Source organism: Synchiropus splendidus, chromosome 4 (genome assembly GCF_027744825.2).
Source record: "Synchiropus splendidus isolate RoL2022-P1 chromosome 4, RoL_Sspl_1.0, whole genome shotgun sequence".
Lineage (NCBI taxonomy): Eukaryota > Metazoa > Chordata > Actinopteri > Syngnathiformes > Callionymidae > Synchiropus > Synchiropus splendidus.
In genome coordinates this window covers 20,677,628-20,692,212 of record NC_071337.1, presented here as the reverse complement: position 1 = coordinate 20,692,212, position 14,585 = coordinate 20,677,628, and the positions used below count along the sequence as shown (strand labels likewise).

The 14,585-nt window shown below is 42.6% G+C and overlaps 1 protein-coding gene across 1 annotated transcript; it reads right to left on the bottom strand.

The window, feature by feature from the left end:
- Window positions 1-4,138: 4,138 nt before the first annotated feature.
- On the bottom strand, window positions 4,139-6,292 carry LOC128757779 (amine sulfotransferase-like). The gene is made up of 6 exons (XM_053863305.1): window positions 6,151-6,292; window positions 5,883-6,088; window positions 5,349-5,475; window positions 4,560-4,654; window positions 4,311-4,482; window positions 4,139-4,248 (listed from the first exon to the last, which is right to left on the bottom strand). Exons 1-6 carry the CDS (start codon window positions 6,290-6,292, stop codon window positions 4,139-4,141), a joined length of 852 nt encoding a protein of 283 aa, XP_053719280.1.
- Window positions 6,293-14,585: the final 8,293 nt, after the last annotated feature.

The window sequence follows — 14,585 nt, the reverse complement described above, 5'->3', positions numbered from 1 at the left end:
GGTCAGTATTCAAAAAGAAATACACACACACATATATATATATATATATATATATATATCCATCTAGAGTGTTTTTAACCACTCTTTGTTGCCCTCTGCAGAACCAGACGAATAACGGCTTCCGCTTCTTCCTCTTCTGGTGCGTATTTTTAAGTGTTTTAAAATAATAATTGCACTTGTCTGTGAAGTGTACTGACATGATTTCCTGCATTTGTTTCAACAGGTTCCTTAAGAATTGGAATCACTGTGTGAAAGCAGACTGACTTTAACTACTATGAAAGTGACTGTCATTTGCAATGCAAGGCACTGTACTCCAGCTCGCTTTCGGGGTCTTCATTCAACATCCATCAGTCAAATGTCTCCTGTACTGGGGGATATGAATTCTTATTATTTGAATTGAAGTTGAATTTGTTTCTGCTATGTAATATATATAACTAGAAGCTCTATATTCTCATAGATGATTGACAGCAAACCAAAGTGTGAATTATCTGCTCTTTTTGCACCAAGGTCTGTTTCCCACCTGTCGACACGTTATTCAACATGACAGATATATTAGTTAGATATTGTTCACGGGAGTCTCAGCCAAGAAGATGGTCAATGCTGCGTGACATCTTGTACTGGTCAAAGTGAACTTTCACTGTGTGAGTTAATAAACATCTTGTAGTTGACCTCTGTCTACTTGTCATCCTTCAGTTCCACGAATCCACAAACACAAGATGGGAAGAGTTCTTTGTCCCTATCAAGAGTAGTAGTGAAAACAATCGTTGAAATAACAGCAGGATGAAAGTGCAGTTTGGAGGCACACAACTGTGAAGTATATTTGTAGTAGCAGTTGAGCAGTAATGGCCAAGATGGAACCATGTCGTGCATATTTTTGCAGATTAAACCTAAATCATAAAATGGCCTCTTTCTGGTTAGGTGTCAGCTAGAGTTAAAGGGGACACGACAGCCGTGAGTTTAGAGTTGGGGCCTGAAAGTTCAGCAAAAAGTTACAGCAGCCATATTCGCTTGTTTGTTGTTTGTTTTGCACAGTTCTTCACTATTCTTCTATACTGCACGACCTTCGAATTCATTTTGTATGATACCTTCTGTGTATGATTCTTTCAGTGAGTCAGTGATGTGAACAACACGTTGAACACATTGAATATCATTGAATAAATCCCCCCAAATAAATGACAATGTATGATGGACACATTTGGAAACAAGAAAGATAAAATGGCTGGTGGGGAAAAGGGCTTTTGAGTGTGATTCTGCTCCCTCAGGGTTCATTTCTTTGATGTGTAAACATTTCCTGTAAGTCAGAAACTAAGTCTTAAATGAAGCAGCCGAACGTGTTTTACCTCAGCTGACCTCGTGTTGCTGGAAGCACTGCGCCACCTGCTGCTCAACTATAGCACCGACTCATAACAAATCATTCATTTTCACCTCCATTCTACCATCTCCTAGCTCACTTTCAGTGGGAATACTGATATCTGGGCGAAATGAATACGCTCCTGAAATGTTCATCAGGTACTGAGGAGATCCTCTAAAGCTCCTCCAGGAACAGTGACTCTCCTCAGGAAGCTCAGATCATTGGGTGGAAACACAGATCTTCCTCTATCACTCATTCATAGAGGTGATTCTTGCACATCTGTTTATTCGTCTCCTGTTTTCATTCCATTACAGGACAAGACAGAATACGCTCACTTAACACCAGAGATGTCTGGTCCAAAATCCTTGGATGCCCTGTTAGATCCCTGGCTTCTTGTTCTGACCAAACAAACAGCAGGTCCACTCAGAGGATTCTACAGGAGCCCTCACACAAATTACATTTGAGTAGCTCCTTTAACATCTGTTCCGTGAGAAGTTCAGCTCAAAAACTATGATCCCTTCCAGTCTCATCTTCAATGTCCCCTGGTTAATAATGTCTAATGCTGGGTCAGATGACAATGATTGTGTGGTTCACCTATTTTGCAAAGAGAATTGGTGTTTTGCTTTTTGATACATGAAAGAAACAGCCTTTATCCATTCACTTTTTTTGGTTAAAGCACATTTCTAGCAAGCGTATTTGAGGTTTGTCAGAGAGAATATTAAGGACATTTTTGTTCATGGGTTTTTATAGAAATACTGAGAGAACAACATTGATGAAAGGTGAAATCATCTTGTGAATACACTGCAGGGAGCCGTCGTCAGAAATCTTGATCAGAAGCAGTCAGCTTTGCACAACATCAACTTGGCGTCATCAGCTTGAGATGAAGGAAAGTCAGTTGCAGTTGCAGCAGTGGACAGGCGGTGGCAGGAGCAGACAGACAGAGCTCGGAGTGAAACCACATGCACGCTGTCTTTTGCTCATTGTTTTCTCTGACTGAGTTCACCGTTCTGGCCTTGTGCCTGAGAAAGATTGTTTTACCACACGTGTATATATATATATATATATATATATATATATATATACAGGACTGTCTCAGAAAATTAGAATATTGTGATAAAGTTCTTTATTTTCTGTAATGCAATTTAAAAAACTAAAATGTCATACATTCTGGATTCATTACAAATCAAAAGCCACCAGTCACTGGGGTACTGACCATGGCATTACTGTCCTGGATTGGCCTGCCAATTCCCCTGACCTGAACCCCATTGAGAATTTGTGGAGTATTGTGAAGAAGAAGCTGAAAGACATCAGACCCAACAGTGCAATTGAGCTAAAGGCCGCTATTGAAGCATCCTGGGCATCCATAACACCTCAGCAATGCCACAGGCTGGTTGCCTCCATGCCATGCTGCATTGATGCAGTAATCCAGGCAAAAGGATTCCCAACCAAGTACTGAGTGCATTAATGGGCATTTTCAAATGATTGAATTTGGGTTTTTTTGCTGTTTTACATTTTTTCACTTGGTCTGAGGAAATATTCTAATATTTTGAGATAGGATTTTTTTGTTCTCTTAAGCTGGAAGCCATAATCAGCAATATTAAAATAATAAAAGACTTGCAATATTTCAGTTGATTTGTAATGAATCCAGAATGTATCACATTTTAGTTTTTTAAATTGCATTACAGAAAATAAAGAACTTTATCACAATATTCTAATTTTCTGAGACAGTCCTGTATATATGTATATATATATATATATATAAAACCAAGGAAGAATAGACATAAGAATGTTCCACTTTTTGGTGGCCAGGCCTGTGAAATTATACCATGGGCCAATAAAACCCGGATTAAAATGCAAAATCTTGCGTTTGATCCCTGCCATACGTTTATGTGTTGTTGTTTTTTGTTGTTGTTGTTGTTTTTTTATCAGCACATAACTCAAAATCACTCATGTGCACTTTGTTCCTCTGTATCATCATGAACTGGTTCATTAACCTGCTGCGTTTGACCTGCTGTTGCATGTACCTTACCCTGTGAGGCAGTTCATGAGATGGAGTTAATGATTTGCCTTTATTGGCTTTTGTCTCGCTGGCAGTGTCTTACTGACTGGCTTTTGTTGCTCCTCTTAGTCTTCTGCCATCATTGACACGCACGTTACATCTAAGAAGTCACCTTCGGCACACTACCTTATCACATGGAACAAAGATATCACAAAAAACATTACGCATCATTGTATTATAAAAGCAGAAATAAAATAAAGCGGCAACAATCTCCACTCAGCAGTCGGAACTGACACCATGCCAGGTCCCAGCCCGTCAGCTTGGTGGTGCTACCGATAGACTTCCTGAGTCCCCAGGGAAAGTTGCAAAAGACACCAACCATTCTATGAACCACACCACTCCAATCGATGAGTTGAATAGATTTTTAGTTTCAGACATTGTCTGATAGCGCACTCTTGTGACATGAAAATGCACAACAATATTTTGGACTGGCTCGTCTTTGCCTGCATCAATCAGATTCACCCTGTCACCCCAGTGACGGCTGGGAATCAAGATTTTTAGAAAATTTCTGCAATTGCTGCAGTGGACTATTAACATGAAGAGTTGTTTGAGAGTGTTTTCTGGCCCCCTACTTGACTTCAATGTTTAGTGTGCGTTTGGTCTTGGTGCTGTCCAGTGAATAGCAACAAAGATGAAGTACACAGAGTAAAAACACATGTCTGTTGATTCATTTTGCTTTATTTAACAGACGCTCTGGAGGACCCTGCTACTACAGAATAATCCCAGCATCACTCCCAGATGATCTTCAGTGGCACGTCACTGAGTCGTTCCTGAAGTAGACGATCGACTCGCTCACTCTGGGCCACAGTGAGAGTGGTCTTCCAGTCGCCGATTTTACCTGCAACACATTGGCTACAGTGAGACTCAATGTCTTTGAATGTGACTGTGTTGCAGTTCTACCTTTGCGCATGAAGTCGCCACTGATTTTGTCTTCTGGAAGAAACTTGTAGTTGGCTCGTTCATCCTTCTTCATGTTCTTGAACGTGGACTGATGGACGACCTGTTGGATCTGAGCATCACTCAGGTTCCTCCCCAGAAACTTGCAGATCTTCCTCACAGCTGCTTCCAGATCCTAGAGTAGAACCAGAAGAGTCCTGCTTCACTGGGACAGATGCATGTCCATCATAGTGTCGAGAGACCACCTCTTACCAACACCATGTCCTCGTAGCTCAACATCAGGATGTTGTAGTTGTCCTTCTCCTGTTGCCACGCTCTGATGTGGTCGAACCAGGATGAACAGACCACTGTCAAATCAGTGATCAGCCAATGAATATGTATTTAAGAGGCACTGTGCTTATTTGGTCTTTGGACTCTTTTGAGACTTCATGCCCAGTACACGGTTCTGATAATAATAATAGTGTTATGCAAAGATAAATTGCAGCTAAAAGTGTTGCCATAGTTTGCTTGAAAACATGACCATGCTATGATTTAGGATGTGACGTAGCTGAGATATAGTGGTCAGCCTGTGACTGAGAGGTGGCTGGTTTAATGGCTGGTTCCTTGAGCAAAACGCTCAACCTTGGTTGGCCTGACAGTTCGGAAGGCGCTCTGCGTCGCAGCCTACTGCCGTCTGTGTGTGAATGGGTGACCAAGTGTCAAGCGCTTTAGCTAACCTAACCTTATATCTACGGCCTTCCTCAAAAGCAAAGCCAGATGTTTTCATTTATAGGAGAAAAAGTGACTCGCTGATATGATACATCACGTCACACCCTGAGTTGCAATAGAGAAAAGCCAATGTATACGTTGGCAAGGGAAGTGATAAAAAAATTACAATGCACACTCGTTCTGTATCTTGCAATTCCAACCTTGATCGAAGCATCTGGCCTGTTCCTTTAATTTGTTTTCAGTAGACATCAAAGACATGCAGAACCAGCCTGGGTCTCACGACATGAACTGGCTCCATGATCACATTGAGATGAAGGAACGACAAGTTCTCACCATTCCCCTCTAAGAAGTCCTCCAAGAATCGGTCGAAGTTCTGAGGCGTTTCCAGGTCAGTCATGATTTTGGAGAAGTGGTAGAAGGACACAGCAACATCCTTTGGGTTTCGCATCACGTAAATGATCTGATGGGAAATCATTATCATACCAGCAAATAAGAAACATTGCTTTGCTTTTTTAAACAAGTTCAGTGGTTTTGGGAGTGGTTTTATTAAATGAAAAAAAAATGTACTCTGGATATAACTCTGGTTCTATAAGTCTGTGAGCGGGCGGAGCATGTTTGACAAAATATTACCAGAAAATAATGTAAAGAAGCCAAACACCAAGAAAATTAAATCTCAAAAGAATGAGTATGTTTATATACACTGAATGGAAGTATTTAGTGAAAAAAAACACACACACATATATATGTTGATTCATTAAACCTGCAGACATTAGTCTAAATATTGGAAACAGAATTTAACTTTGAAGTGAATTCATCGATTTAAGAATGTTTTTGTGGCCATATTAAAGCTCCCTTGTGTGCTCTGACCTTTGCCTTCTTCTCCTTCAGCCCTGGTGGCATGAGAGCTGGCGTCAGGTGAGAGCTGAAGAGCCTGGGTGATGGACGCAGGGAGTAAGGCTCCCTCTGCACCACGAACTCCAGCCATGGCATCTCTTCAGAGTTGTTGGGATATTCTTTTTTCTCACCATCGAAATTGATGATCGAGATTACGATCTGCTGAGTCCAGATTGTTCCTGGGTGACAACACAAACATCATCCAGCCTCTGCAGAAGGAGAAAACAACCTAAGATCTTACCTGATTTCGGATACGTCACCAGATATATGTCACTGTCTCGTATCTCAAAGTTCTGCAGCCCATCAATGTACTCTGCTGTCGTGAAACTGACCTGAAAATTGTAGTTTTTGTGCTTGAAGAGCTTCTCAGATGCCTGCTCCATATTGAAACCTGGCTTCACATGGAGACAGAAATCTGCAGACTTCAGCAAATGGCATCTTTTTGGGTGTGAGGGGTCAACAAAAAAAACTGTTACTCACTGTTTGCTATACCTCTCGAGGAACACCTTGACTCTTTCGTGCTTCCAGATGTAGCAGGTGAGTGACTCCGCTATCATTTGACTGGTGGTTTGGCATGGTGCTGCTCTGTATTATGGGGCCGCCCACCCAGGAAGTGGTGTCATAGAGCGATCATGATTTCAAGCTGTTGCTGGATCTGAGCACATTTGCGTTCACTCTCCTGCTGTGGTTTTATGTTTTTATCATCGGAGCAGTCCTCCACCAGGTCTGTAGCTGGCTCACCTCTCTGATCATTATGCCAGTCTGGCCGCTCCCGCACTGGTGCGGCTGTGTTCTGCAGGGCATATGTACAAGGCTGATGTGGAGACCAGTATTTCTCCCAGTAGACTTGTGCTTGCTCAAGTAGTTGTGGGGCTTCACTGAATGTTTTATTTTAGCAACCGCTGGCCTGTTTTAAGTGCCGTTGACTTGCCATTTGCTCCTCCTCCTGCCAGGTATTTATGATTTTATTCTGGTGATCAGGTGATCTACTCTCTTCTTTTACGGTTTATCTATCAAATTATACGAAAATGAAATAGAGATTACATTTTGAAATGATATATGCACATATCTCTGAAGAAGCAGAGAGGAAGAAAAAAACAAAAACACATTACATACAAAAATCAAACATTCTCCATAATGTTTAAGGATCACTTTGCTCCATTTTGTCCATCATTTTCACCCATCCCAGCTTTCATCCTTAAAGTATGTTTGAACTTTTTATTATTCTCTGCAGGCGTGTCAAGGCCTGAGCATGGTGTTGCAACCGGTGTTGGACTTCAGTGTCCAGTTGCCGGGAGTTTGTTCACCTGGATGAGCTCTAAATATGAGGCAGCACTAACTAGCATTTGACCACACTGAGATTAATTGGACATATTTCACTTGTGCGATTATGTTTATTTGCATCTTTATTTTACCACCTTTTGTGGTGGTCTTTATTGTTACCTAGTCTCTATATCACTTTTACCTCGTCTCAATTGAGGTTTTTGCTGTGCGTATGAGCCTTCATACCATGCCAGCTGTTGTCTGAGACTCTCCAGGACTGTAGCACTAGGTGGCACTAGTGGTGGTTTCACCCGCACCTCTGGTTTAATGGTGAGCTCACATGGGGTGTAGTGCGAACTATGGTACTTTCTCTCTGATAATGAAATTATGTCAGACTCATAAAATATTTATTTATGGTAATCGTGTGTGTTGTCTTATTTTGTACGGCTGGACTTGCAAATACTTTTATTTCCCAGGGTGAAATTCCCCTGGTGGCGTCATTGGCCTGTCAGTCATTGTAAATTTTATTACCCTCCCTGCTTGCCACACAGGCATTCTATTGCATGGCGTATTCAGAGGTGGGGAGGACTGTATTATGTGAATATTTATTGCAAAGAGAATGAGAGCACAAGTCCTCAGAGTCCATAGAGTTGATACTGATAGTGAGTCTGCTTTGTGATTCTGTCCCACCACTGATGAAGAAGGGCATTTTCCAAGCCAGAGATCACATGCGATTCGCGTCACTGGAAAACAGAACGCGTATCATAGACGTGGTCACGATGATGGTGTTTTCATGATTTTAAATGGAAAATCCTGAGTGAAACATCATAATAGCAACATGACTGGTTGCTATATCACGTCAGAGCGATGAGTGCAAATGACTTTACTGGAGGACGTTCTTGGGGTTCCTGCTTCACAATTTTATAAAATACATGAATTATATCGAATATGAAACTGACAGTCCAGAGTGACTTCCATGATCATTGATTTTCTGTCTTTGCAGTTTGCCGTATTGCATCCATCCACTTCACACAAGAATTGGAGACGCTGCAACAGTCTTGATAAGCAGAGAAAAACAAAGTACCTTCAATGAATTGAAGATGCCGTTTAATTGACTTACAATGAAAAAATGAAGAGATGAAGCTAGGTGAGGGAACAAACCGGAACTCTCAATGGTCCGGGTAACAACTGTCTGTCTTTTACTTTTTTACTTCACATGATAAACATACAGCGTCATTTTCCAAAATGTGTGCACAAATTGACGTATCTACCAAGCAAATGTTTGAGCAAAACCAAAGTTTACATTTACAAGATAAAGATGCAGAGAAAGTGACGTTACACCATGAGTCACAATTGAAGAAAGCAAATATATATATTTGGGGAAGGGAAAATGCCGCCGCTATGACGTCAGTATCTTGCAGCTGCAACTTTGACCTAAGCATCGGACTAAAGTCCTCTCATTTTGTTTTCTGTGGACATCAGTAAAGGTTTGTCACGCACACTAAGACAATAAAAGTCAGTTAAAATGTAGACTGACTTAGTTTCTCCATTTTAGAACGTGTCCTAAAATTTACAACCCACTTTTCAATCTTTGTCAGGCTTCCAGATAGAGTGATGAAATGTCCACCATGCATGGGCTTGAGCCTGTGCTTCAATATAAAAAGACGTTTTTGTGCACTTTTTTGTGCTGCCACTGCATTAACATCTTTTGGATTGCTCATTTTGGATCAGCTCGTAAGAGTCACTGCTCATCCCTTTGACACATGAAAATGCTCTATCACAAACACTTAAGATAACGATAAGGTACATGAGTACTTTAATGAACAACATTATCTGTATTGTTCAGTTTGTTTCCAAGGTCACTTTGACTCTCAGTTGTGATGTCAGCAGAAAAGCAAGACGCCATTAGCAAACTTCTAAAAGTTTCATTTATATTTTTGTGTGTACTGTATATGTAGTGAGAATTGTATTGTGTCCTAATGTGATTGCCGTAGCGACTGGTGACGTGTGTGTCAGTTTAGACACCGGAGCGGATTTTCCATTAGGGAGAAATCCACGTGTGCTACCTGTGAACTGTTGTGACTCAAATAAATCATTGAAAACCAACACGGCACGTCTCTTCTCATGACATGGTGTCAGAAGTAAAGTCGACACGGGAATATTGAACAGAAGATGGCAGTTTGGTCCTCCAGAGCCGTTTGATTTTTCCGTTCCGGTGGACTGGCCGATTTGGAGATTTCGTGTTGCCTCGAAATTGGACCGTGAGAGTGGGGAAGTCCAAGTTAATTCACTTCTTTATTCGATGGGAAGAGATGTGGAGCCTCGACGGTGTTTCCGGCTGCTTCCGAGGCAATGCCACATCCGGAGTATGACTTTAAAACGGTGGTGGAGAAGTTCGACGAGCACTTCGTCCCAAGGCGGAACGTCATCCACGACCGCGCGTGTTTCCATCGAAGAACACAGAAGACGGAGGAGACAGTGGAAGCCTTCGTGCGGAGCCTGTATGAGGTCGCGCAACACTGTGAGTTTGGCAACGCTAAGGATGAGCATATCCGGGATCGGATTGTCATCGGAATACGGGACAAGGAGGTGTCACAAAAACTCCAACTGGAACCGGATTTAACGTTGGAACGAGCAATTCAGCTTGCACGGCAGAACGAGCAAATTAAACAACAGAGTGCGGAGCATGTGGAGAGTGGATTGAATGAGGTGAGACACAAACAGTTCAGCAGAGCGAGGCGGAACTGCGACGTGACACAACAGGCGCCGGCACAAGCACGAGGACAGAGGTTCGAGGAGAGTAGGCGCTGCCCACGGTGCAATAGAGGCCATAGTAAAAGTGAGCAGTGTCCCGCTTATAATAAGAAGGCTATTGATGCGCCTCATGCGCTTTAACATTGTGGCTGAGCATGTTCCTGGGAAACAGCTGATCGTTGCAGACACATTGTCCAGACACCCACTGGAGGGAAACGACCAGTCAGACACAGAGAGTCATGTGGAAGCCTACATCAACAATGTTGTCAAACATAAGCCAGTCAAGTCAAGTAAACTGGAAGAAATACGGGAAGCTACAAGGGATGATGAGGAACTCCAACTGGTGATCTCACACATAAGAAAGGGGTGGCCACAGAGGATGCCTGAGTTTGCACCACTGCGTGCGTTCCATTCTGCCAGAGCTCACCTATCAGAACTGAGTGGCCTGGTACTTTACGATGATCGGATCGTTATTCCTAAAGCACTCAGAACAAATGTTCTAAAACAATTGCATGAGGGTCATCAGGGACTGACTAAGTGTAGGGCAGGGGTGGGCAATTAATTTTTATCAGGGGCCGCATGAGAAACCTGAATTGTGTCAGAGGGCCACCAACTTTCTTTCAATGTAAAATGCTCAAATTAAATATTTTGAATAGCTGATACTGATAATCAGAAGAATATAGCACTCTGTAAATATTTATATTAGGTTATGTGAAATTGTGGTGTATTGGTTAAATAAGAAAAACAATCATTGAACCAGTGCAATTTATTTTTAACTTGTTAATTTCCACAAACAATAACTTGTAATGTTCTCCACCTCCTGTTACCTCTTCAGTGAGAATAATCCAGTCTGTTCTGGGCTTGAACAAGGGCATTGAAATCTGGCGGAATGTCTGAAGTGGCTATGCGAAGGACAGCTGAGAGGTGGTCATCAGTCATAGAGGATCTATGTTTGGATTTGTTAAACTTCATAACTGAGAATGTCTGTTCACAATGATAGGTAGATCCAAAGAGGACTAGGATCCTCTGAGCATGCTTCCTCAGGTGTGGAAAGTTCTCCTCTTTGAGGGAGGAGTAAAAATCCAGCAGTGAGACTGACTTGAAGTGATCTGCCAGAAGTGTGTCAGACTGCAGATCTATGAGTTCCATCTGAATTTCACTTGGCGCATCATCCACACTGCAGTTGAAGGGAGAAGAGACCATGTGCATTTCACTCTCAAGAGTTTTGAAATCTTGAAATCGCCTTGAAAACTCTGCATGCAATGTTTCTAACATGGTTGAGTACTTTTGGAGGTGATCGCCTGATCTTTTGGCTTCCTTAAGTGTTGGCAAGTGGGTCAGAATGTTGTCCTTCACTTGGCTTGAGAGAAGCTGCAGTTTTCTCATAAAAGCCTTCACTGCACTGTACATCTCATGCACAAAAAGGCCCTTGCTCTGCAGTTTGACATTAAGTTCGTTCATTAGTGCAGTCACATCCACAGTGAATCCGAGGTCTGCCAACCAGTCTTCATCTGAAAGTTCTGAGACGTCATGACCTTTCTGAACACATAACTCCTGAATCTGGTCTCTCAGGTCCCAGACACTTTTCAGAATTTTGCCAAGGCTGAGCCACCTAACAGTGCAGTGATAGCTTATGTCACCATGTTCAGCCTCATTTTCTTCCAACAAAGCAACAAACTGTCTGTGATTTAAAGCTCTCGCTTTGATGAAGTTAACTATTTTAGTGACAGAATCAACAACATGTTTCATTTTTAACACTGTCTTACACAACACTTCCTGATGTATGATACAATGCAAAAATGTCAATTTCTGATCAGGGTTCATTTCTGTCACTTTATCCTGCATTCTCTTTAAAAGTCCAACATTTTTCCCGGTCAGATTTGGACAACCATCTGTTGTCACACCTGCAAGCTTGTCCCATTTCAGTCCTAACATGTCCATACATGCATTTACCTCTCTGAACAAGTCATTACCTGTGGTTGTCCCTTTTATTGACTGCATGGCTGCCAACTCCTCCGTGATTTGAAAGTCTGCGGTTATCCCACGTAAGAAGATGAGCAGCTGGGCGGTGTCACGTACATTGCAGCTCTCATCCAAAGCCAGAGAAAAAAAGTCAAAGTCGGCCGCTCTTTTCTTCAGCTGAAGCTCTAAATTTCCCGCGATGTCCTCAATCCGCCTCGTTACAGTGCGTCGGGAGAGTGAAACGTTCTCAAACGCGCCCTTTTTTTCTGGGCACATCAGCTCAGCAGAGTCCAATAAACACTCCTTAATAAACTCTCCGTCGGAAAATGCCTTACTTTTTCTGGCGATTTTATGAGAAATTACATAACTTGTCCTGACGGCTGCATCTCTGGAAGTGTGAAGTTTAGTGAAAAATCCTTGTTGGGTTTGTAGTTTTGCAAGCAATGCATCAGACTCCCTTGCACGCTCTTCACCAGACAGGTTTCTGTATTTATCTTCATGCTTGGTCGTGTAGTGGCAATTCAAATTATATTCTTTAAACACAGCAACCTGTGTACCACAGACTAAGCACACTGCTTTACCTTTAATTTCTGTAAAGAAATATTTGGCAGTCCATGTCTTGTTGAAAATACGGCATTCGTTATCAACTTTTCTTTTCTTGGGGTGTGCCGACATCTTGAGGGTACCCTGGCGAACAGTATCACCTTCACTCACTCAGGTGTATACGCGCGTGAAGGCGCTACGTCTACGACGTGTATATGTAGTCAAAATAAAATTTCAAAATAAAAGTTAAAAAAAAAATGTTTAATTTATGGTGTTTATGATTGGTCTTACGCGGGCCGGACAGGGACGTACAAAGGGCCGGATGTGGCCCGCGGGCCGTAATTTGCCCAGGTCTGGTGTAGGGAGAGAGCTAAGGCCTGGTGGCCAGGTATTGGAGCTCAGATAACAAAACAAGTAACATCACGTGACTTTTGTCTCAAGCACAAGCCAAGGCAGAGACGCGAGCCACTGGTGACAACTCCCTTACCTGAGGGTCCATGGCAGAGAGTTGGAGCTGACTTATGTGAGCTAATGGGAAAAACTACCTCATTGTGGTGGACTATTATTCAAGAGACATTGAAATAGCATCTCTCACCACCACATCAAGCAAACAGGTCATCGGCAAGATGAAACATATGTTCGTGAGGTGGGGAATTCCTCTAGAACGAGTCAGCGATAATGCAACTCAGTTCACATCAGCAGAGTTCCAGGATTTCAGAAAGAAGTATGGATTTACTCACATTACTTCAAGCCCTCACTACCCCCAAGCAAATGGAGCTGCAGAGCGGGCCGTTCAAACTGCTAAACGCACATTGAAACAGCCAGACCCCTGCTTAGCTTTGATGAGCTATCGCTCTACACCTACTGCTGCACCTGGTGCGAGCCCAGCGCAGCTAATGACTGGACGACAGATCCGCACCACAGTGCCAGCACTTGAAAAGACTTTACTCCCTCAACCAGTAGACAAAGATCTGGTCTCCCGGAAGGATACAGCTGCAAAGGAGGGTTACAGATTTTTCTATAACAGACGACATTCAGCCCGTCCCCTGACTGAGCTGCTTCCTGGCCAAAGTGTACGGGTGAGACGTGATGGACTGTTTGGTTAAAAAAGTTAAAAAAAAATAAAAAAAAATGGGCAGAATAATCCCTTTCAGACTGGGGGTAGTCTACCCCAATGATGTCTGATGTTCGAAAAGCACTATAGTTTAGTTGATGAGCATTTTAGGTTTGGTTTGAGTGAGTGAGTTCCTAATGTGATTGCCGTAGCGACTGGTGACGTGTGTGTCAGTTTATAGACACCGGAGCGGGTTTTCTATTAGGGAGAAATCCACGTGTGCTACCTGTGAACTGTTGGGACTCAAATAAATCATTGAAACCAACACGGCACGTCTCTTCTCGTGACAGTATATTACACCCCAAAAATCCACGGTGAGTAGACACTGTAAACTACAACATAATATGTTATTATTATGCAGTACAGGACGTACTTCCGTTTACTCTGATGACTTTGTTTTGCCTGAGACAATTTTCTGAGGCTGTTTGGTCTGTCAATTGACAGACGTTTTCCAGAAACCTGATGCTTTACTCTGAGACCTGAGGATGTCCGAAAATGTACACTGGACAGTGAGCAAAGACAAGCTAGCCAGCATGGGGCAGTGAGGCATGCACCATGAGCGCCATGTTTTCAGCTCCTAAGTCCCCATAGCTAGTATGAAGACGGGCATTGTTTGACTCATTAGTCAATCCTTTTTTTCGAGCCATCTCACACACTAGACTGGGTCCTGCTTAACAGCTTGTCTTTCAAGGTGGCTTTTCACTTGGCTTTGGCTCTGTGGGACACACAAGGGTTCGGCAGTGCCACCACAGGATACATACAAATGGGCTTTCCAGAAGACAGAACACGATGAATATGTTTCTTGCTTTCAGGCCATGTGGGAGCATTTCTTGAGGCTTTGACAGGCAGGTTCAGCTTGTCAAACACCAAACAAAATTGCGTGTTGTATTTCACTCACGGCAAGAGCTGGGGTGCATCTATAAGGTGGGTAGAATGGATGGCGCTATCCATGTCTGCAAATGTCTGGTAATTCATTGTACTTTATTTCACCGAAACCCTGGAGTACCTTGCTACTATAGCATTTTGAATTTAGCGCAGCA

Excerpts from the sequence above, each read along its gene's own strand:
- LOC128757779 (XM_053863305.1), bottom strand. The coding sequence starts at position 6,292 with ATGGAGCAGGCATCTGAGAAGCTCTTCAAGCACAAAAACTACAATTTT. Across the intron at positions 6,089-6,150 it reads GGTGACGTATCCGAAATCAG|GAACAATCTGGACTCAGCAG; the intron begins GTAAGATCTTAG and ends GTTGTCACCCAG. Across the intron at positions 5,476-5,882 it reads TGAAGGAGAAGAAGGCAAAG|ATCATTTACGTGATGCGAAA; the intron begins GTCAGAGCACAC and ends ATTTCCCATCAG.